The 23,532-nt window shown below is 41.4% G+C and overlaps 1 protein-coding gene across 1 annotated transcript in view; it reads left to right on the plus strand.

The window, feature by feature from the left end:
- Positions 1 to 529: 529 nt before the first annotated feature.
- The window catches only part of exosc10 (exosome component 10), a 75,126-nt gene continuing 52,123 nt past the window's right edge, over positions 530 to 23,532 (plus strand). The window contains exons 1-10 of the mRNA XM_063032876.1: positions 530 to 787; positions 3,566 to 3,702; positions 3,912 to 4,035; positions 4,839 to 4,943; positions 5,926 to 6,088; positions 10,989 to 11,097; positions 13,934 to 14,009; positions 14,479 to 14,589; positions 17,940 to 18,083; positions 20,357 to 20,547. Coding sequence (XP_062888946.1) covers positions 530 to 787; positions 3,566 to 3,702; positions 3,912 to 4,035; positions 4,839 to 4,943; positions 5,926 to 6,088; positions 10,989 to 11,097; positions 13,934 to 14,009; positions 14,479 to 14,589; positions 17,940 to 18,083; positions 20,357 to 20,547 — 1,418 coding nt within the window. The remainder of the gene's footprint in view (positions 788 to 3,565; positions 3,703 to 3,911; positions 4,036 to 4,838; positions 4,944 to 5,925; positions 6,089 to 10,988; positions 11,098 to 13,933; positions 14,010 to 14,478; positions 14,590 to 17,939; positions 18,084 to 20,356; positions 20,548 to 23,532) is intronic.

Below are 23,532 nucleotides of genomic sequence, written 5' to 3' on the forward strand. Positions count from 1 at the left end.
TGCCTTTATTGACTTTGTTCTTCTTCATCAAGTTTAAGTTTATTGTCACTCAACCGTACGCGTATAAACTGCCAAACCAGTTAACGTTCCTCCGGACAAGGTGCAGAACACAGTACATATACAGTATCTCTGTCTCTGTGTGTGTGTGTGTGTCTCTCTCTCTCTCTCTCTCACACACACACACACACATATATGTATATATGATTATAATAAATTAACAAATAATAAAATGCTTATGTGATACGTTAACATGTGAACAGTATAACGCCATTGATTTTTCATACGCGATGGCACGGCTACAGGCTATGCTAACATTAACTTTTATATTTGGTAAAATGCTCCATGTGGTGTCATCAAGATGTAGCCGAGATTGTGGATGAGCTAATAATTGGTAAAGAGTTAATATTTTAATGCCTTATCTATCCTCAGCAGGAAACTTTGCCACAGGTGTTGCTCGACCCGCTGTGTTTCCAAAATCACACTTTGCTTTAGACACTTGTGCACTGCACACTGGAAATTACATTAAACGATGAATTTGAGAATTAGCCGCAGCGCCACCGAGCCCCGGCGGAGCCCAGCTTCTGTCAATCACGCCGCTGCCACGTGCTGTTCTCGGGCCGTGCTCCGCCCAACTCTCGCGACAGGTCCCGGCGGCCCGGATCCTCGCGAGGTTTTGCCAGTTCGCAGCATGGCGGCGCAGCGAGAATCTGCCAAGGAGGAGCGGGGTCTTCGGGAGTCCGGCGGGGAAGCCGTGCCCGGCAATAGCGACGTCGATCAGCTCGTCAAGGTGGGCAGTCCGGGGTTGGGGAATATTCCCCATGGGGAATGAGAAAGGATGTCCGGCAGTGGCCAAAGGTCCTCGACCCACATCCCGGGCCCCTAGCCTCTGAGGGAAGGGAGAGGGGTGGTTGGACTGGACGGGGAGGAAAGAGGGAGTGGGTTAGGGAAAGGGTTGGCGTGGAGAAGGAGCCTTTAGCATGGGTTGTGTGGTGATTGAGATGAACGGGCGGCGGAGAGGAAAGGCTGAGGATGAGTAAGAGCTGTGGGAGATTGAGATTTGAGAAGCCAGATTTTGGAGGGGGACTTATAAAACAAGATGATGTGTGGGAACAACCTTTCCGTCACATAAAGCATCTCAACCATTTCTTGTAACACACACAAAATACTGGAGGCACTCAGCAGGCCAGACAGCATCTGTGGAAAAAAGTACAGTCAACGTTTCGGGCCGAAACCCTTCGGTAGGACTGGAGGATAAAAGCTCAGCAGATTTTAAAGGGGGGGAGGGGAGAAAGAAACGCAAGGTGATAGGTTAAACTGGGAGGGGGAGGGGATGAAGTAAACAGCTGGGAAATTTTTTGGCCATGGAAGAAAGAAGGTGGGGGGGAGCACCAGAGGGAGGCGATGGACAGGCAAGGATAGGCAAGGAGATGAGTTGAAGGAGGGAAAAGGGGAGTGGGAATGGTGAAGGAGGGGGTGGGGGCGGGGGCATTACCAGAAGTTCGAGAAATCAATGTTCATGCCATCAGGTTGGAGGCTACCCAAACAAAATTAAGGTGTTGTTACTGCAATCTAAGTGTGGCCTCATTACAACAGTGGAAGAGGCTATGGATAAGACATATCGGAATGGGAAGTGGAATTAAAATGTGTGGTGACCACTGGCAGATCCCACTTTTTCTGGTGGTTGGAGCATAGGTGCTCGGCAAAGTGGTCTCCCAATCTGAGTCGGGTCTCACCAATATACAGGAGGCCACCCTGGGAGCACCGGACACAATATATGACACCAAGAAACTCACAGGTGAAGTGTCGCCTCATCTGGAAGGACTGTTTGGTGCTCTGACTGATAGTGAAGGAGGAGGTGTAGGGGCAGCTGTGGCACTTGTTCCACTTGCAAGGAAAAGTGCCAGGAGGGAGATCAGTGGGGAGGGTGGAATGGACAAGGGAGTTGCATAGGGAGCGATCCCTGCAGTAAGTGGGGAGAGGGGAAGGAAAGATGTGCTTGGTGGTGGGATGACGTTGGAGATGGCAATCATTCACTTTTAGTTCTACCGCTAATCCAGTTTGGATCTAACAGGCTTTTGCCTTATAACTAGCCTGCCATGTGGGAGCTGCAGAGATCTAATAAATTGTCTCAACCTCACTGAATTCATAGTTCTCCAGGTCAAGATCAAGATCAGGGTTGTTTAATGTCATTTCCTGTACACAGGTGTAAAGAAAAACAAAATAATTGTTACACCAGATCCAATGTAGCACAAAAACACAAAAGATAAATAACACTATAAATATGAATACATTGTAAGGCTTGTATGCATAGATTAGTTGTAATGTCCATAGAGTCCAGATTGGGGGGTGGGGGGTGGGGACCTCTGTTCAATGCAGATTGGCACTTCCATCGTATCCTAGATGATGGACTACCTGCCTGGCAGGCCACAGTATGTGCGTCTTCAGAGCTGTGTGTCAGCCTTGGCTATAAGCAACACTGGGGCTCCGCAGAGGATTGTATAGGCTCCCTTCCTGTTTATCCTGTATACTCGGACTGTAGATACAACATTGAGTCATGTCATCTGCAGCAATTATCTGATGACTCAGCAATAATTGGGTGTATGATGGGAGGATGCATGCAGGACCCTGGTGGAGGACTTTGTCAAATGGTGCAAGCTGAATCATCTGCAGCTCAACATCAGTAAGACAAAGGAGATGGTGATGGACTTCAGGAAGACTAAGCCTGCACAGCTCCCTGTTACTGTTGATGGTGAGGATGTGGATGTGGTGAGGACCTACAGGTATGTGGGGGTGCACCTGGGTGACAGACGTGAGTGGAACACCAACACAGAGGCTGTGTACAAGAAGGGCTAGAGCTGCCTCTACTTCCTGAGGAGACTGAGGTCCTTTGGAATATGCAGGCCTCTCTTTCACATGTTGTACCAATTTGTTGTTGCCAGTACAATCTTATATGTGGTGGTGCGCTAGGGCAATGGCATCAACACGGGTGATGCCAGCAGGCTCAATAAACTAATTAGAAAGGCTGGCTCTGTTCTAGCAGCCAAACTGGACACACTGGAGGCTGTGGTAGAACAAAGGACCCTATGGAAAATCCCAGCAATTCTGGACAATGTTTCTCACTCTCTGCTTACCACCTTTCTGCTTCTAATATTTATATCTGTGCACTTGTAATACTATTGTGACACTGTAATTTTCTTTGGGATCAATAAAATATCTATCTGTCAAACACTGGAATGTACATAAAGTAGGAAATGATAAAGTAGTGGTGGAATTAGTGGGTGGAGGTTTTATTCAGCCTTACTGCTCAAAATTAAGAGGAACGCCACCTAAAAGATTCTATGTCAGTTAATCAGACGTGTGCTTTCATGCTACCTGTCCGTGCTTAAAGAGGTAGAGATTAACTGAAGATTACTACTGCCCCTTAAAATATCTCTGATTAGTTGCCCTACTCCAAAATTAAGCTGTCTTCAGGTTCAAACCATTCTTCGTCAATAAACTTGTTATTTTAATCCTCTGGGCTAGCAGTCATTCATGTAAAATGTTCCTTTGTATTCTTTTTGTGCAGCATGTTCTAGGGACAGTGATGGCAGCCACAAAAGCCTCCAATGGGCTTCCTCGATTTGGTGATGAGTTTGATTTTTACCGAAGTTTCCCTGGATTTCAATCATTCTGTGACACGCAAGCTGATAGACTCCTGAGTTGGTAAGAAATTATACAGTACATTTTGATCTCAACGTTTCTATATTCGAAGAAGCAGTTCTTTGAATCACCTAAGTAATGTGTTAACAGTACTGAAGCTGGCTTGATTTCTTTGTCAACAACCAAAGTAAAACTCAATAATGTTATTGCTGTTGATGAATTTATTTCATAAACATGATATAACAATTTGTTAATTCTAAAAAAAATTGCAGCATGAGCCAGCTTATGCAGTTCCATAGCTGTAGGAGTCAGATCAGAGGACACAACAAGGTGACAGAACTGGAGGACAAATTTGACTTGCTGGTGGATGCAAATGATGCCATCCTGGAACGAGTGGTATGTATGACCAAGCTGCAAAATGAAATGTAGTTTTGAAAATTTGTCTGATTGCTTATGGGCACACTGCCATCAGCATGAAATATAATTTAGTAATCTACACTTAATCTAATTTTGAAAGTATCAATTATGCCGCTTAGGTACAAATGCATTTTATTTAAAAAAATCTAAATTATAGAGTTCCCTGTCTTCATTATCCACAGCAAGAAATATAGTATTAAAATGGCAAAACTGAAATTTAGACTATATTTTGTTCTGGGATTCATGTCTGGGAGCTCTGCCGATTTGCCCTGCTGTGTGATGAACTGAGGTTGATCCGGGCTTTTTGTCTATGGACTCAATTTTGTTCTAAAGATTGTTGCTTGCTTTTATCATTTGCATTAGTTGTGTGTTTTTTTTTCTCTACACACATTGGGTGTTAATCTTTTTTAAATTGATGGTTCTTTTGGGTTTTTTGTTTTGTAGCTGCCTGTAAGCAGACAAATCTCAAGGTTGTATAATTTATACATTGATAATAAATGTATTTTGAACCTTAAAGGTGTAAAATAAGAACTGGATATGCCCTTAAATATTTAAGCCATGCCTCCTTTCTGTAGAAAGAAACAGTTAATATTTTAGATTGACTTTTCCTTCAGAACTACCTTCAGCGTTAACATTCTTCCTTCACAAATACTGACTAATCTGGAGGTTTATTCAGAACAGAGCCATTTTTAAAATTATGAATGGCAACCATCTAGAAGTTATTTTATCTTGCAGGATTTTCTCAGTTGATGTTCTTAATAACTTGCTGCATTTTTGTTTAGGGGATTTTGCTGGATGAAGCTTCTGGTGTAAACAAGAATCAACAACCTGTTCTTCCAGTAGGACTTCAGCCTCCAAAAACCATTGTCTCAAGCTGGAATCGAAGGGTGAGCTCTGTGTGATTTCAGCTCATTCTTTTTAACACAGCTCAGAAATGTGTAGGTCCTAATTGCATAACAAGTTAGTTATTTGCACGGAGATGCAGACAAAAGCTTTTGAAGTTCAGACTTTGTAGCAAACCAATATGTTAAATGATGTAAGTTAACTGTTTCTCTTTGATAAGTGTTATTAAATCCATACAGCTTTTAATGTTTTTTTGCTTCCCCTTTTAGTTTATGACATTTCAGATAAGAACATAAAAAGGGGCAGGAGTAGACCATCTGACCCATTGAGCTTATTCTGCAATTCAATAAGTTCATGGCCGTCTGGCTATCTACTCCGGTTTTCCTGACTGCCTTTTCTCCAGCATAGGAATTTGGATGTGTATATTCACATTTAACACTGCATTTGTGAAAAAAGTACCCATCTACACATTCTATTTTTAAAAATTTATTTCTGTTTTTTGCACCACTTTATTTTAACTTATTTATATGTATTCTTACTGTAACTCAAGTTATTTTCTATATTTTCATGTATGTAATAACTTAAGTACCTTTGCAGATGCCTATTATATATCTGCTTCCACTGCCTCTGGCAGAGCCATCCACATTGCAGTAACCCTGTCGGTGAAGAAATATCCTCAGATCATTTCTAACCCCTTGACCCCTTACCTTAAACTTGTGCACAGCCTATCTGGTCTCATCTTGTAACTGTAGGACTCCAACCTAAGCAGCAACTTGGTGCATCTCCTTACCACTGCAGTCATGTCCTCTTTTTTTTGCCATGTGCTCTACACCAAATCTGTACCTATCTGATTTTTAAATCAGGGGTTCCCAACCTGGTGTACATGGACCCCTCAGTTAATGGCAGGGGTTTCTGGCATCAAAAATGTTGGAAAACACTAAAGAAATTTAAAACACTCATTTATGTTAAAGGTGATGTCACGAATGAAATCTGGTTCCATGTATTGTGTTTGATTTTCTTTTTCAGAATACCGAAATTAAAAGATCAAAATCTGAAACATTCCGCTTGTTTCATGCTAAAAACATCCCACGTCCTCAGCTGAAGTTCAAGGAGAAAGTCGACAACTCCAATACTCCTTTTGTGCCAAAACTGTTCATTAAGCCCAATGCCCTGAAACCACTCCCAGAAAGTAAGAGATTTGAACAAACTGGGTGACAGGCAACTTTCAGCTGCAATTTTTTTTTAAGTAAATTGATAAATCATTGCTTATTTATTATTGTTACACTGGAATAATGTATACTGTGGGAAAACAGTTAAGATTTATTCCAGTTTATTGAAATCAACATTTGGGAGGTATTTTAATGAACTGCGTACTAAATATTATTTTTGTGTTTATGTGAACAGAAAGTTAGTATTGATATGATTTTTTTTATCTACCAACTGACAATCATCCCTTTTCTATTTTTGTAGTACTGTTTATGCATTTTGATTAGAAATTTTCTGGTATTTGGAGATTGCTATTCTCTTGAACACAGACATGAATGTAGTTGCTGGTCTTTTGCTGCATTAAAATGTTACGATATGCCAGCCAACAGTCAGCAATGATCACAGTTAACATGTTTTGTCGAACAATTTATTTAGTAGTATTAAGAACCAGAAAGCGTGGGAAAGAATGAACAAAACTGCTGGAGGAACTCACAGGCACATAAGATATTCTGCAGATGCTAAAAATCTTGAGCAGCGCACATGAGGCTGGAAGGACTCAGCAGGTCAGGAGGGAAATGAACAGTTGACTTTACAGCCTAAAACATCGACTGATCATTTGAGTATACATGGAGGCAAAGGAATAGTTGGGGTTTCAGATCGGGACTCTGCATCAGTACTGAGTTTGCATGGGTGAGGTAGGGACTGGCAGGTGATTGGTGAATCGGGGAGGGAGGTGATGAGCAGATAAAACCAGGTGGGGGAAGAGGAGGGTGGAGTTGGAAGACAATAGCTTGTGGTTGATAGAGATGAAGAGAGAGAAATGGAGCAGCTGGAACCAGGTACGGCAATAATGTGGAGGTTGAGACAGAGACTGGCAGGTTCTAAGTGAAACAAGGCTGCATTTGCTAGAATCTATAAGTAAGGAAGGTGATAAGCAGAACCAGGTAAAGGAGTGATGGTAATCAGATGGAACCTGATTGATAGAGGAGCGGGTATGTAACTGGGATAATGGGAATAGGGATTGTCCCAGAATGAGATAGAAAGGAGCAGGGGATGGTTTACCTGAAACTAGAAAATTCAGTGTTCATCTTTACAACAGACTAAGCAGGAACAGATGTAGTCAAAATAGCTGTGTGGTTTAGTATAACTACTGGTAGGTAAAAGCTGGATATAGAATGGGCATAATCTTACTGGAGAGAGGTTGGAAAGATGAGATTCATTGGGATGTTGCCTGGGATGGAATGTTTTAGTTACAAGGAAAGACTATATGCATGGTTCATTTTGCTTGGAGCAGAAGATACTGAGTGGAATAGAGAGACACAAGATAATTAGAGTTAAAGTAGGATAGTCGGTAGAAAACTTATCATATTGGCAGAGATGTCCAAGACTGGTTGCATAGTTTTAAACTGAGGTGGTTAGAGAGGCTCAGAGAATTTTTTTCTCACCCAAGAAGATTGTTGTAGTCTGCACCTCACTACGGAGACAGTGATGGAGGATTGCACTCTCAGGACATTTAAGAAGCAGCTCAGTGTTACTTGAATTAATAAGGGCTATGGACTAAGTGTTGGTCAATGGTACGGAGAGGTACTTAGTGGTCAACATGGACATAGTGGGTTGAATGGCCCATTTCTAAGCTCTAACTACCTTCATCTATGATATTTGGACATTTTTCCATATAGATTAGATGTCAACGAGTTATACATTATCTTGTCTGGTTAGTTCCAAATCACCCTAAGTAAGCCATGTATCCAGTGTACTCTTTCATAATGTGACTGGTTTCTGTGCTGGTGAAATCCTTGATTTGAGAGTGAGAGGGAAATTCCACTTGAGGCTTTGACTGAAGTTAGAAACCTAACAACATGGAAAACCTTCAGCACAATACAGGCCCTTTGGTCCACAATGCTGTGCCAAACGGACTTACTTTAGAAATTACCTAGGGTTACCCATAGCCCTCTATTTTTCTAAGCTCCATTTTCGTATCCAGGATCCTCTTAAAAGACCCTATTGTATCAGCCTCCACCACAGTCACCAGCAGCCCATTCCACGCACTCACCATTCTCTGTGTAAAAACCTTACCCCTGACATTCCCCGTGTACTTATTTCCAAGCATCTTAAAACTGTGCCGTCTCGTGTTAGCCCATTTTAGCCCTGGGAAAAAGCCTTCGACAATCCACACGATCAATGCCTTTCATCATCTTATACACCTCTATCAAGTCACCTCTCATCCTTTGTCGCCCCAAGGAGAAAAGGCCAAGTTCACTCAACCTATTCTCATAAGGTATGACCCCAATCCAGGCAACATCCTTGTAAATCTCCTCTGCACCCTTTCTATAGTTTCCGCATCCTTCCTGTAGTGAGGTAACCAGAACTGAGCACAGTCCTCCAAGTGGGGTCTGACCAGGGTTCCATATAGCTGTAACATTGCCTCTCAGCTCTTGAACTCAATCCTGCGGTTGATGAAGGCCAATGCACCATATGCCATCTTAACCACAGAGTCAACCTGTGCAGCAGCTTTGAGTGTCCTATGGACTTGGACCCCAAGATCCCTCTGATCCTCCACACTGCCAAGAGTCTTACCATTAATACTATATTCTGCCATCATATTTGACCCACCAAAATGAACCACTTTACAATTGTTTGGGTTGAACTCCATCTGGCACTTCTCAGCCCAGGTTTGCTTCCTAGATGTCCCGCTGTAACCTCTTGACAGCCCTCCACACTATCCACAACACCTCCAAGCTTTATGTCATCAGCAAATTTACTAACCCATCCCTCCACTTCCTCATCCAGGTCATTTATAAAAATCACGAAGAGAAGGGGACCCAGAACAGATTCCTGAGGCACACCGCTGATCACCGAACTCCATGTAGAATATGACCCGTCTACAACCAGTCTTTGCCTTCTGTGCTCAAGCCAATTTTGGATCCACAAAGCAAGGTCCCTTTGGATCCCATGCCTTCTTACTTTCTCAATAAGCCTTGCATGGGGTACATTATCAAATGCATTGCTAGAAATCCATATACACTACATCTACAGCTCTACCTTCATCAACGTGTTTAGTCACATCCTCAAAAAACTCAATCAGGCTCATAAAGCATGACCTACCTTTGACAAAGCCATGCTGACTATTCCTAATCATATTATGCCTCTCCAAATGTTCATAAATCCTGCCTCTCAGGATCTTCTCCATCAACTTACCAATCACTGAAGTAAGATTCACTAGTCTATCTCTACTCCCTTTCTTGAATAAGGGAGCAACATCTGCAACCCTTCAATCCTTCAGAACGTCTCCCGTCCTAAAAGATCATTGCCAGAGACTCAGCAATCTCCTCCCTCGCCTTCCACAGTAGGGGGTATATCTTGTCCGGTCCCGGTGATTTATCCAACTTGATGCTTTCCAAAAGCTCCAGCCTGTCCTCTTTCTTAATGTCTGTATGCTCAAACTTTTCAGTCTGCTGAAAGTCATCCCTACAATCACTAAGGTCCTTTTCTGTAATGAATACTTTGCTTCAGTATTCACTAAGTAGCTCTGCTATCTCCTCCGTTTCCTTACATACTTTTCCACTGTCACACTTGATTAGTCCTGTTCTCTCACATCTTATCCTCTTGCTCTTCACACACTTGTGGAATGCCTTGGGATTTTCCTTAATCCTGCTCGCCAAGGCTTTGTCATGGCCCCTTCTGGCTCTCATTCTTAAGCTCCTTTCTGCTAGCCTTATAATTTTCTAGATCTCTATCATTACCTAGTTTTTTGAACCTTTCGTAAGCTTTTCTTTTCTTCTTGACTAGATTTTCAACAGCCTTTATACATCACAGTTCCTGTACCCTACCATCCTTTCCGACTCATTGGAATGTACCTGTGCAGAACACTACGCAAATATCCCCTGAATGTTTGCCACATTTCTGCTGTATATTTCCCTGAGAACATCTGTTCCCAATTTATGCCTCCAAGTTCCTGCCTGATCGCCTCATATTTCCCCTTACTCCAATTAAATGCTTTCCTAACTTGTCTGTTCCTATGTCTCTCCAATGCTGTGGTAAAGGAGATAGAAATGTGATCATTATTTCCAAAATGCTGTCCCACTGAGAGACCTGACACCTGACCAGGTTCATTTCCCAATACCAGATCAAGTACAGCCTCTCTTCTGTTGGCTATCTACATATTGGATGAGGAAACACACTTTGCTGAACACACTTACAAACTCTACACCATCTAAACCCCTTGTGCTAGGGAGCTGCCAATCAATATCGGGGAAATTAAAATCTCCCACCATGACAACCCTGTTATTATTGCATCTTTCCAGAATCTGTCTCCCTATCTGCTGCTCAATGTCCCTGTTGCTATTGGGTGGTCTGTAAAAAAAAACCCTGTTGAGTTTTTGACCCCTTGCTATTCCTATCTTCCACCCACAGAGACTCAGTCGATAATCTTTGCCCATTCTACAAACACAAGTATAACTGTTGTAAGAAGGAACATTTGAATTCTGTTTCCCCACCAGCAGTCTGCAAAAAAGAAAACTATTTTCCATTGCAGATATGAGGAAGTTGGAGTTTCCATTTTGGTCACTGATTGAGTGTCAGGTACTTCATACCAAATTACATCCTGCAGACCAGCAATGTTGTCAAGGTTTTCTGCATCAGATTTTGATCATGATAGCTTACTTTCCGGGTGGTGATTCCTTCATGGTATCAAACCAATAGTCCAATTATTTATGTTGGCTCCTTAGTACAGGATATTTTGCAACCAAGGTTACTTGTTTACAGTGGATCTGTGTTTGACTCTATAGTATTATCGTGAACATTTTGGAATATAATGGAGTAATTTAATAGATAAATATTTGCTGTCAGTGAGAACATGATGACTCAAGTTTCTTTATATATAGTACTTTCAAATAGACAATGTCGACTGGAAAGGCCGGAGGATCTTGATGTTCCAGCTGCGTTGGCTGACTTCATCCATCAACAGAGGACTCAGCAAAATGAGCAGGACTTGTGAGTGTCAACTTGGATTGTAACCAGATAAAATAATTAGAGATTCTAAAGTGAATGATTCTCAAATTTAAGTCCTGTTTTCTTTTCTTCTTTGGTATTGCTTTTTCTTTAAGTTTTTTGTTTAATTAAACGATGAAAGTTCATAATCCAAGAAAATGCTCCAGACTTCCAAGGGAGAGGTACAGTGAGTTCTGGTTAATTGGGACATAGTACATTTTGGCCCAATTAAGCAGCTGCCCCAATTAGCTGAAGTTTCATGAACAAGTTAAAAAGGTATAAAAAAGACAAACTACTGTTTAACTGGGGAACATATTATGTATTTAAATGAAATACAGAGCAAATTAGAACACTATCAATGCTATAGTACGATAAAACTGTATTAGTTTCCAATAGTTATCAATGGAGGAATTCATCCAGTGTATGCTGCTGTTATAAGAACATAAGAATAGAAGAAATAGGAGCAGGAGTAGGCCATCCGGCCCATCGGGCCTGCCCCGCCATTCAATAAGATCATGGCTAATCTATCCGTAAACTCAGCTCCATCTACCTGCCTTTTCCCCATAACCCTTAATTCCTCTACTATGTAAGAACCTATCTCTTAAATATGTTTAGTGAGGAAGCCTTAACTGCTTCCCTGGGCAGATAATTCCACAGATTCAAGCCTTCTGGTCCCAGCAATGTCCTAGTATACATTTTCTGCTCTCTTTCTAGCCTAATCACTTTGTTTCTATGTCACGGTGACCAGAACTGCACACAATGCTCTCACCAATGTCCTGAATAGCCGTACCAAGGTTTCCCAACTTCTGTACTCAGTGCTCTGACTGATGAGTGCAAGTGTGTCATTCTCCCTTCTTCATCACTCTGTCTAGCTCTACCACCACTTTCAGTTTATCTTTTGATTGACTGTAAATGAACAAAATCAGTGCAGACACCTAGTGCAAATAACGGACTGCCTTCATTCAATGCTTTTGTCGATTGCATCTTCCTAATCTTCATTTTCGTTGTAACATTCAAGTTGATTGTCAATACCTTCAAATTCTTTGTAGTTCCTAATACCAACGAAGTCTTTGTTGAAGTAATGAAATCATTTTAATTTTCACTTACAGACATTTCTGGCGTCTTCAAGACTGAATGCTTGAAACCGCAATAAGCAAAACAGTTCTGAATTGTCTTACTGCTTGTATCTCGCCAACTATGAGTAACGAAAATCATTTCTTTTTGAATATAAACACATGAAACTGGGGCTATTAAAAATTATTCGCTCTAAGCACAATGTAGTGTCTAATGGCCACACAAGTGCACACGAGTGGTGCTTGTTATAGACGCTGTTCACCAGTGGTCTCCACTCCTGATTAAGTGGCATTGTGTCCTATATAAACAAAGGAAATCCTAGCTATTTTCTCATTTAGCTTTATGTTCCTTAAAAGCTGTCCTAAATAAGTGGTTATCCCAATTAACCATTGGCCCTTTTAACTGGAATCCACTGTATTTAGCTAAACAGGCCTTGATGAAGATTAGCCAACGTGGCTTTTGCATGATAGGTTTTGTCTAACCAATCTTAAAGAGCTTTTTGAGGTGGTTACCAGGAAACTTGATAAAGGAAGGGCAGTGGATTTGTCTACTTTGACTTCAGCAAGGCAGTTGACAAAGTTCTGTTTGGCATTCAGAATGAAGTAGTAAATTGGATTCCACATTGGTTTTGTGGGAAAAGCCAGAGAGTTTTAGCAGATGATTGCCTCGCTGATTGGAGGCCTGTGACTTGTAGTGTGCCACACGGACGAGTGCTGGTTCTGTTGTTCGTGTATATATATGTGTGTGTGTGTGTGTGTGTGTGTGTGCGTGTGTATGTATATATATATATATATATATATATATATATATGTATGTATATATTTTTTATGATTTAGATGATGATGTGGCAAACTGGATAAGCAAATTTGTGGATGAGACAATGTTTGGGGATGTAGTGGAGCTGAGGAAGGTTATTAAAAGTTGCCGCAGGATCTGGACCAGCTGAAAAAATGGGCTAAAAAGTAACAGATAAATAACAGATAAGTAAAATAACAGATGGAATGTAATGCAGACAAGTGTGAGGTGTTTCTCTTTGGGGGGACGGACAAGGTTGGACATGCACGGTGAACAGTGCAGTAGAACACAGGGATCTTTGAATGCAGATCCATAATTCCTAGAAAGTAGTGATACAGGAAAATAGGGTCTTTGGTTTGGCACATTGGCTTTCATAAATCAGAATATGGAGTACAAGAGTTGGTGAAGCCAAACTTGGAGTATTGTGTGCAGTTCTGGTCATCTTTATTGGAAAGATATCAAAAAGATTGAAAGAGTACAGAGACGTTTACAAGGATGTTGCCATGACTTGAGTGTAGATAGATTGCATAGTGCATGAATAGAGGTATATGGGCAGTGATGGGCCAGGTGTGGATCAGTGCACAGACTAGATGGGCTGATGGGCCTTCTGTATTGTACTGCTCTATGACTGTGTAGACGCACAAAACTGTAGATGCGGGAACCCAGAAGAATAAACTGTTGGAAGAACTCAGTAGATCAGGAAGCATCGAAGAGGGCAAAGTGATTGTTAACCTTTCTCAAGTTGAATTTGCCTCCACAGATTGGCTTGACCTACTGAGTTGTTCTAGCAGCTTGTTAAAAGCTCCAAACAATGTGTCCACTAGAAATAAGGCATAGGCATGAAAAATAAACTAAATGCAGAAATGAGTCAGCAAAAAATATTTTTTTTTTTCTCCCAAGTTTCTGGTTTGCTCATCATTTGAATGTCAGGTCTCGGTGTTGATCATTGTGTGTTCCTCTTCCTTTTCAGGAGTTCACATCCTTATCAGTATGAGCTTAATCACTTTGAACCAGCAGAAGCTATACTTGTTAAACAGGAACCACAGGTCAGTGATGGGGATGTGGGAAACTTGAGTGGTAAGTATCTTGTCCTGTGGGCTTTCGTATAGCATTAATGTCCTGATGCAAGAGAACTGGCAAGAAACATAGATTGCTTCCCAGTGGGAGAGGAAAGTATTTGAAAGAGCTGTCAAGGTAACAGATGTCTGGAGCAGCTCAGAAGGTTGCTATCTAAATTGCTATAAAGATTTTTAAAAGTTAAGTTGAGAAGTAATAGAGAAGAAAATTTGACCAGCCTAGTTGTCCTTTATATGGCTGTTATAGTTATAATTTATTTAAGATGGGTCAGCATTCTGTACTCTCAGTCTCAGAAGTGGGATCTCCTTTTGAAATTGAGAAGAATCTGGATGATTCTATATACATATCATAAAAAGAATTAATATGTAGAAATTATGTTGCCTAAAGCTTCAGTATGTGATTATTGAATTTGAGAGATGGCTCTTTTATTCTCTGTAGATGTTTAAAGCTTTGTCAGAGACCAACTTTCAGCTAATCACAACCTTTGATGAACTAGTGGAAATGAATGAAAAGCTCTTAAAGTGCAGAGAGATTGCTGTGGACTTGGAGGTAAACTCAATAACTGAATAAGCAACAAAATGTTTATTAAAATTATCAAGTCATTTATGAACTTCATGCTTGTTACTTTGAGTCATTTTTGACTTCTGAGGTAAAGTTTGGTACCGTGATGAAAAATATGTTAAAGTTTCAATTCCCAGTTATTTCTTTTAATTTTTACATGTTTCTAATTTAACTTTACTTCAGAATTGAAAAATAAAGCTATTTTCAATTATTAATTTGCCAGCAAGATTTTTTGGTTTATTTCTAATACATTTGTGTAAAATGGCTGAGTTGACATCAGTACAATATTGAATGAATAAATTGACTTTATTTCTTACATCCTTCACATACATGAGGAGTAAAAATCTTTAGGTCACGTCTCTGTCTGATTGTACACTCAAGTCAGCGTGAGTTCATCAGTCTGATGGCCTGGTGGAAGAACTGTCCCAGAGCCTGTTGGTCCTGGCTTTTATGCTGTGGTACCGCTTCCTGGATGGTAGCAGCTAGAATAGATTGTAGTTGGGATGGCTTGGGTCCGCAATGATCCTACGGGTCCTTTTTACACACCTGTCCTTGTAAATGTCCTGAATCATGGGAAGTTCACAACTACAGATGTGCTGGGCTGTCCGCACCACTCTCTGCAGTCCTGCAATTAAGGGAGATACAGATCCTGTACCAGGCAGTGATGAAGCCAGTCAGGATGCTCTCAAGTGTGCTCCTGTAGGAAGTTCTTAGGATTAGGGGCCCATATCAAACTTCCTCAATCGTCTGAGGTGTAAGAGGCGCTATTGTACCTTTCTCACCACAGAGCTGGTGTGTAGACCACGTGAGGTCGTTGGTGATGTGGATGCCGAGGAACTTGAAGCTTTTACCCTCTCAACCCCAGATCCATTGATGTCAATAGGGGTTAGCCGGTCTCTATTCCTCCTGTAATCCACAACTAGCTCCTTTGTTTTTGTGACATTGAGGGAGAGGTTGTTTTCTTGACACCACTGTGTCAGAGTGATGACTTGTTCCCTGTAGGCCACCTCATTATTGTTTGAGATAAGGCCAATCAATGTAGTGTCGTCGGCAAATTTAATATGTACGCAGCCCTGAGGGGCTCCTGTATTGAGGACTGCTGTTTGATTTTGTCCCTATACTGACATATTTGTCCATGGGCTAGATACCGCAATTCAAACAGAATACTTTGTGTTATTTTTCGATTACCTATGTGTCTGGCAACTCTGGAGTCTTGCTGATAATTTTCAAATTAATAACCTTGTCATGATTCCAGGATATTTTGCTAATATTGTTTAGTTTGGTGAATGATCAGAAATTTCAGTCCAGCAGTGTTCCCATAATCTAATCATAATCTATTTAACATTTACTATTTCAGCAGAGTCTAACACCCGTTAAAAGCATGAGTAATAAATTGCATTTGTTCACTCATCAGTTACTATTTCATTAAGCAGTTAAAGGCTGTAGTAAGGTCTGGTGATGTGATTATTATGTCCTTGGGAGTCCTTGGAGGTTCCTGAGGAGAAAATGCATTTTGTAAATATATCCATTTATTACTCAGGTTTAATATCACTGGCATGTCATGTAATTTGTTGTTTTGAGGCAGCAGTCCAATTTATACAAAACTATAAATTGCATTAAACATTTATACATACATGCATACAGACAGTACAAAAAGAGAAAGATGAGGTAGAGTACATGGGTTCATTATCTGTTCAGAGACTGGAAAAATAATATTTTAGCTAAGCTGACAGCTGTGCCCACTTAAAGGGGACTTAATGGGCCAATGCACTGAATAGTATGATAGAAAAAGAGCTGCAGCAGGCCAGTGAGCAGGAAAAAATTGATCATTGTCCGTTGGGCATCTGTCTCATTTGTAAGGTCTATCAAATCAAGAAACTCAAATCAAATCAAATTAATTCGCATTCAAACCATACATAATTACAGTTGAACGAGATAGCATTCAATGTATGAAGCATTCAAAGTAGTGAGCAAAGAAGCACATTCACTTGGGGGCGGGGGGTACCTATATATTTCCCAAGACCTTGAGCGACAGTGTCCGACAATCGATGGTTCAGTCTCCATGCACTCAACCATGCTGAACCACAGGAGGGCATCACCAAAGGGAGAGGCCAGGCCCCAGCTGAGCTTCGATGCCATGCCATAAGCACTTCTGCGTCTCTCACCTGATCTGCAGCAACAGTCAAGCCTGAGGCTTGAGGCCTAGTTCTCACTACAACCAAGTCTACACAGCTCCCATGTTACCTGTCTTTCCACCAGACAAAGGTAACAGGCCTGTGGCAACTTAGGTTATCACTGTCCAGCAGAGTCCTGCAATTGCAAGTGAAATGTCCGTGATAGTCTCCCATGGCTATACTGCACCAACTCTGATGCTTCCAAGTAGTGGCAGCTACACGGTCTGCAGCCAGGTCAGCTCCTCCGAACCCAAACCAGCCCCTTCGACACCTTGGCCGGCTCCTTCGCACTATCCCGACCTTGTCCAGCCCCTTCTCCAGCATCCCGGCCTCGGCTGGCCCCTTCTACACCATCGCGGACTTGTCCAGCCCCTTCGACACTTCAGCCAGCTCTCTCTTCAACATCATGGATGGCCAGTCCCTTCGACAGCTCAGTCGGCTCTCTCTCCAGCATCCCAGCTGGCCCCTCTGCCACCAACACCAGTCCAGCTACTCCGATCAACAAGCAGCTCATTGATGGAGTAGCCCCGCAGTACCCGATGTTCTCGGAGTAGAATTGTCCTTAGATTGTAAAAAACAAATTTTACAAAGAAAAAAAGTCCCTTTGGTTGGCCCCTGAGAGGCCACTGCATTTGCACACACTGCCATCTTACAGGAGGCCCTATGTCAATGGGTACAGAAGGATCAGATCATTCACAAACTGAATTACCTCTTAAGCCCACCACCTGTAACCTTTAAGAACTTTTGGTTCAATATGATGTTTGTGTCTTCAAAAAAATGCAGGTTTTTCTTATATTTGATACGTGTGTTTACAGATTGAAATAATTGTCAGTACAGTAGCTATAGAATATGTATAACAATAGGTAAAGTAATACAGCATCTGCCCAGGCCCTTCACTGACGTCCATTTTATCCATTCTATTTTAATTGTATTCCCCACATTCCCGTCAACAATCCCACTTACATTGTACTGCTCATCTACTGTGGACTGTGTTTCATTGGATTATTTCAAAAAGTAGAGTTATGCATCCAGGTTTTACTGCATCCATTTTGGTATCTTGTTTATCCTGGCTTTCTTTTTAAATAATGGTAAAATACATAGCAAGTAATGCCATTTGCTTTTGTATGTATGTGACCCGTAAAATGGGTATTTTTCTTCCACCAGCACCATTCATACCGAAGCTTCTTGGGATTAACCTGCTTAATGCAGTTATCAACAAGGGACGAGGATTTTATCATTGACACACTTGAACTGCGCAGTGAAATGTATATCCTCAATGAAGTCTTCACTGATCCTTCCATTGTTAAGGTAAACACAGTGATTTTGCATCATTCCACTCCATCAGCTAATACTTTTTCCCTTCACACTATTGGTTTTACTTCCTTGCATCTTTTCCAAATACCTGTTTTAATTTTTGTCTTTGGTCCTTATTAATTTCCCTCTCCTATTTTTGTCATTTTCATTAACTTCAGTGTATTGAGTCTATGGCAGCTTTCAAAGCAGTTGCTTGTGGGAGAGGATGGGGGAACTTCCTACTGGTTCTCCTATCACCTAATTATACCTGGTAGTAATTTATAGTAGCCAATTAACCTTCAGCCAGTGCATTTTGGGGATGAAACCAGAACATAATGTAGTCAAATATGCAGACTCCACAAAGGAGGCATTAGGTGTCAAGATTGAGCCAGTTTTGCTGGATCTGTGAGGCCACAACACTAAATGTTGCACCACTGTGATCCCTTCATCTGCCCCCTCAAAATGGTAATTCTACACTAAGCTGCACATGAACTGGCACATGAGGAGGTTGACTATGTATTCTGTAATCGTTAGTGGTTGAGCATCCTTTTTGATTTTCATGAGATTCTTATCATTCTGCTTCTTACAATTACATTATTCTCTAATATCCTAAATAAGTGAGGTGGAAGCGTATAATCCAACAGCGGCAGGTTTAGTAGTTTTGAGCTGCAGATATTGAGTTATTTTCAAGATGGTGCTGAGCTGCAACCTCTGTTGAGATTGCATTTCAGTTTTCTTTTACTGTGGCTTTTTGTGTTTGTAGGGATGGTTTTAGAGACAGAGAAGGGAGTTGGGCCTCAGATTAGGGTTTGGGGACAGGGATGTAGGGGAATTAGAGCACAGACCAAAGTCTTAAGTCTCTGCGCCACGTTTGAAAGACAGCAATGCAAACATGGGACATCAGGCTGGAATGTCTGGCCAGATGTCGGGCAAACAAAACAGCTTGGACAAAAGTTGTTGATTCCCCAGGGTAGGCAGGGGATTGGAGGGCTCTGGAGTTGGGGTTCATTGAAGGAAGGAACAATGTCAGATGATACACCTGGGTTTGCGTAGTGGTGAGACTGGACCTTGGGGTCTCATCAATGGCGAGTCTGGAGTTTGAGGCATGGTGTTTAGTGATTGGTGTGTCAATGCCAAGGGTTGAATAAGAAGAAAAAAAGTCGAGGCCTATTGGCTGGGGCCCCAGGTCTGTGCATCTCTGCGGTCCATTGAAGTAGTTGAAAGCCCAGAAGGTCAATGACCTGGGCTCTATACCATGTGCTCAATGTGTCTGGCCTAAGCTCTGTGGACTGTGGTCTATGGCCTAAGCTCTACAATCTGTACTATAAAGACTGTCGTCTGTGAATACAAGTCTGCTGGCAGCCAAAGAAGACGGCCTGTCTTAGTGTTAGAGGATTGTATGTACATGGGTGGGAGAGGGGAATGGGGCTTGTTATGCTGTTGTTTTGTTGGTTGTTGTGTTCTGTTTTATGTTGTCTGCCAAACATTGTAGATCTACTGTGTTGCTACTGGAATGTTCACTAACACTTGTGGGCTGCTCCCAGTGCACCCTCGGGTTGTGTTAGTTGTCAATGCAAATGACGTATTTCACTGTATGTTTTGATGTACATGTGATAAATAAACTTGAATCTTGACTACTCCATTGACTATACTGGTGAACTTAAACCCATAAAATTCAGTATTAAGTCTTTATTTGTGGCAAATTCGCACACTTGTGTGGTTTAATTTTCTTAGGTATTTTAGTGTAAAATAGACAGTTAATCTATTTATTTTAACCAGGCCATTTTGCTATCCAACTAATTGATTTGCTACATTCATATGGACTGTTTTACTAGGGTGTGTGGTGGAAGGAATCTGAAATAATGCACGTGGTTGATAAAAATGATTGCTGAGGCACCAATTTAACAGTATTTGCTCACAGCTGATCAGCTTCCAGATATTGCTTCTAGGCAGATACCTCCATTTAAATCATCATAGATTGATATTAATAAAAATGGGCAGGGAAGAAAATTAGTCATTGGATTCCTGGAATTTTGCTTGGAAATGTTGTATGTAAAATCCCAGACAAAAATAGGATGCTGGAAATACTCAGCAGTTAGGGAGCACCTGTGCAGAAAGAGTAAGTTTAATATTTCATTTGGATTTCCTCTCATCAGAGCTATTTTGTGAAATGTAAAATAACTCCTTGCACTTCTACTGTATACTTTTAATAAATAAATGACAGCATTACCCATCCAAGTGTACGTGATGAACCTGCTTGTTCAAATGAAACCCCTCTCTCTCTGTAGGTTTTCCATGGTGCAGATTCTGATATTGAATGGTTACAGAGAGATTTTGGCCTCTATGTTGTCAACATGTTTGATACACACCAAGCTGCGCGCACTCTCAACTTGGGCCGACATTCCCTGGATTACCTGTTGAAACATTACTGTGATGTTCAGGCTGATAAACGATATCAACTGGCAGACTGGAGATTACGGTAAGAAATACAGACTTCACAGACTGAACCTTGGCAATGTGATGCACTCTTTAACAGGAGTTCAGTTTTAAGACAGATTTTGAATCTTTAAAGTTGCCACCTTTACTAGTGGAGCCCCCGGTAAGCCTCAGGCTCGCTCAACTCGCTTTCGTCTAGGGGGAGCAGCCTTCGGCCCCGCCAAACTGGGTAATCAAGTTTGTGTGGATGCTGTGTGATGTACCCCATGCCGCCAAATAACAGACAATACACCATATGCAATTAAATGATTACACTTTATAGATCTTACTGGAACTATGTAATTAATAGAGATAAAATATAAAAGGAAAATAAAAGGCACCAAACTTATGAAAGTTCAACCACTTCGTGCACAACAGTTGGAGCTCAATTAACGGAGTCTTCTTTCCACTATTCGATCCCCTCGACCCACCACCTGGGACCAACCATGGTGGTCGACAGGACGTCTTCGTCTCCTCTTCTCACTGAAGACCCTGGGCCTCGGACTCCCGCTTGGGCTTGGTCCCGCCACCCAGGGTCACAGCATCGCGTCTCCTCTCTCTGTCCTCATTGCACCTTCTGCCCCAAAGCCTTGCGAAACAATAGCTTACAGACACACAAGAAAGAATAATATCTATCCCAATTGGTTAGCAAATGAATACAATTCTCTTTATAACCCAAACAAGCTGCTAGAAAGAGAACTTTCTCAGCAGTTAACATAACAAAGAAGCCATTTTATCCTAACATAACAAAAAAGCCATTTTGATTAGCCTCAGCAGTAATATAAAAGAAGAAACCCCTTACACTAGATTTTACCAGAATGTATGTTGCAGTCATATGTGCATTTTTTAAACCGTAGAGTACTTTTCAATGTAATTGGTAGTCACTATTGTCAGGACAAAAAACAGCCTGTATACTGTACCTCACAGAAATCCAAAAATGCTAACAGCATTATAGCAAGGTGTTTAACAGAGAACAAGATGTCCTTTGTTGTTGTCAATTACTTCTATTAGTGTATCTTTTTCAAGCCATTATATTGTCTAGTTCTTAAAATGGGGATGGGGTTCAAGGTAAAAATGTCTCCACAAAGAAATGAGTGGGACTGCCAAATCTGGAGGCCTTGGAATGCCAATGTGCATCAAGTGTAAATTAAAGCAGAAGTCCCATTGCCAGTTACTGGTAGTTTAATAGAATACGACGCCTGGAGGAGTAATGGAAGTAGTCTTTCTGACTTTCCATTCTATTAAAGTGTAGGAATTAAATTAAAAAGGAAATCAGAAAAGCTGAGGGAGGATATTAAAAAAATGCATTGGGAGCTAGTATCAAAAAATCTGCAGCAATTTTAGTGAAGTGGTTAAAGAACAACGGGGATGACTAAGGAAAGAATGAGATCCAATAGGGACCAAAGTGAAGGATGCTGATAATTAATTTTTTAAAATATAATTGTCTTCATGAAATATTAGGATGATACTGTTTAGGCAGCTAAGCTAAGGTGGATGGGATAAGTACTGCAAAAGAGGATACATATTCCAAGATGATACTGACATTATGTTTAGGCAGCTAAGCTAAGTTGGATGGGATAAGCACTGCAAAAGAGGATACATATTCCAACCTTAATACCTCAATGGGAGGGTGGGGGGGGGTGCGGTTAGCATATTTGAAAATAGATAAATTGCGAGGCTGGAATGAAGTGTATCCCAAGTAACAGAGACTTTTGACAACATCTTTTGATCATTTCTGGCAACAGGAATGGTGTCAGAACATTGAAGACTTCAAATATTGTACCATTGTTTAAAAAGTGATGAGTCTATTAGGGTAATTTAATTTGATAGAGTAATAATTGGAATTCATTTTAAGATATGGAATCAAGCCTCATTCAGACCAGAGGCATGAGGGAGGAGCTTGCCCAGGTGGATTGGAGAAGAATACTGGCGGGGATGATGGCAGAGCAGTGATGGCTGAAATTTCTGGGAATAGTTCACAAGGAGTAGGATATATATGTCCCACTGAGAAAGAAGTTCTCAAATGGCAGGGGTAGGCAACCATGGCTGACAAAGGAAGTTAATGACATTATAAAAGCCAAGGAAAGGGCATATAAGGTAGCAAAAGTGAATGGGAAGTTGAATGATTGGAAAGCTTTTAAAATCCAACAAAGGGCAACTAAAAAAGCTGTAAGAAGGGTAAAGATGAAATATACGAGCAGACTAGCCAAAAGATTTTTCAGTTATATAAAGAGTAAAAGGGAGGTGAGAGTTGATATTGAACGACTGGAAAATGATACTGGTGAGGTAGTAATGGGGTACAAAGAAACGGCAGATGAACTTAATGGGTACTTCGCATTTGTCTCCACTGTGAAGACACTAGCAGTGTGCCAGTGGTCCCTGACTGTCAGGGAACAGGAGTGAGTGCCATTGCTATTACAAAGGGAAAAGTGTTGGGCAAACTCAAGGGTCTTAAGATGGATAAGTCACATGGGCCAGACTACATCCCAGAATCTTGAGAGAGGTTGTTGAAGGGATAACGGATGCATTGATCATGATCTTCGGCATGGTCCTGGAGGACTGGAAGATTGCAAATGTTGCTCCACTCTTTAAGAAGGGAGGAAGGCAAAAGAATGGAAATTAGAGGCCAGTTAGCCTAACGTCAGTGATTGCGGATCAGACCATCTACTGAGAACAATAGAGTTCAACTATACCAAAACCATGGCAAAAGTTGTATCACCAGAGGTGAAGCAGTGTTCGAGCTCCTAGCTGGTGTGCTGCAAGGAGACACTCTGGCACCCCACATCTTTATAATCGTCCTTGATTACGCTCTGCGTCAAGCTACCAAAGATCATGACAAGCTTGGTTTTACCATAAAACCAGGAGGAACCAAAAGGGTCAGACCAGTTACGCTCACAGATCTCGATTTTGCAGGTGACATAGTCCTGCTCTCTGACCAGATGGAGGAAGCACAGCAGCTACTGACAAAAGTGGAAATTGAGTGCAATAA

Source organism: Mobula hypostoma, chromosome 25 (assembly GCF_963921235.1).
Source record: "Mobula hypostoma chromosome 25, sMobHyp1.1, whole genome shotgun sequence".
Lineage (NCBI taxonomy): Eukaryota > Metazoa > Chordata > Chondrichthyes > Myliobatiformes > Myliobatidae > Mobula > Mobula hypostoma.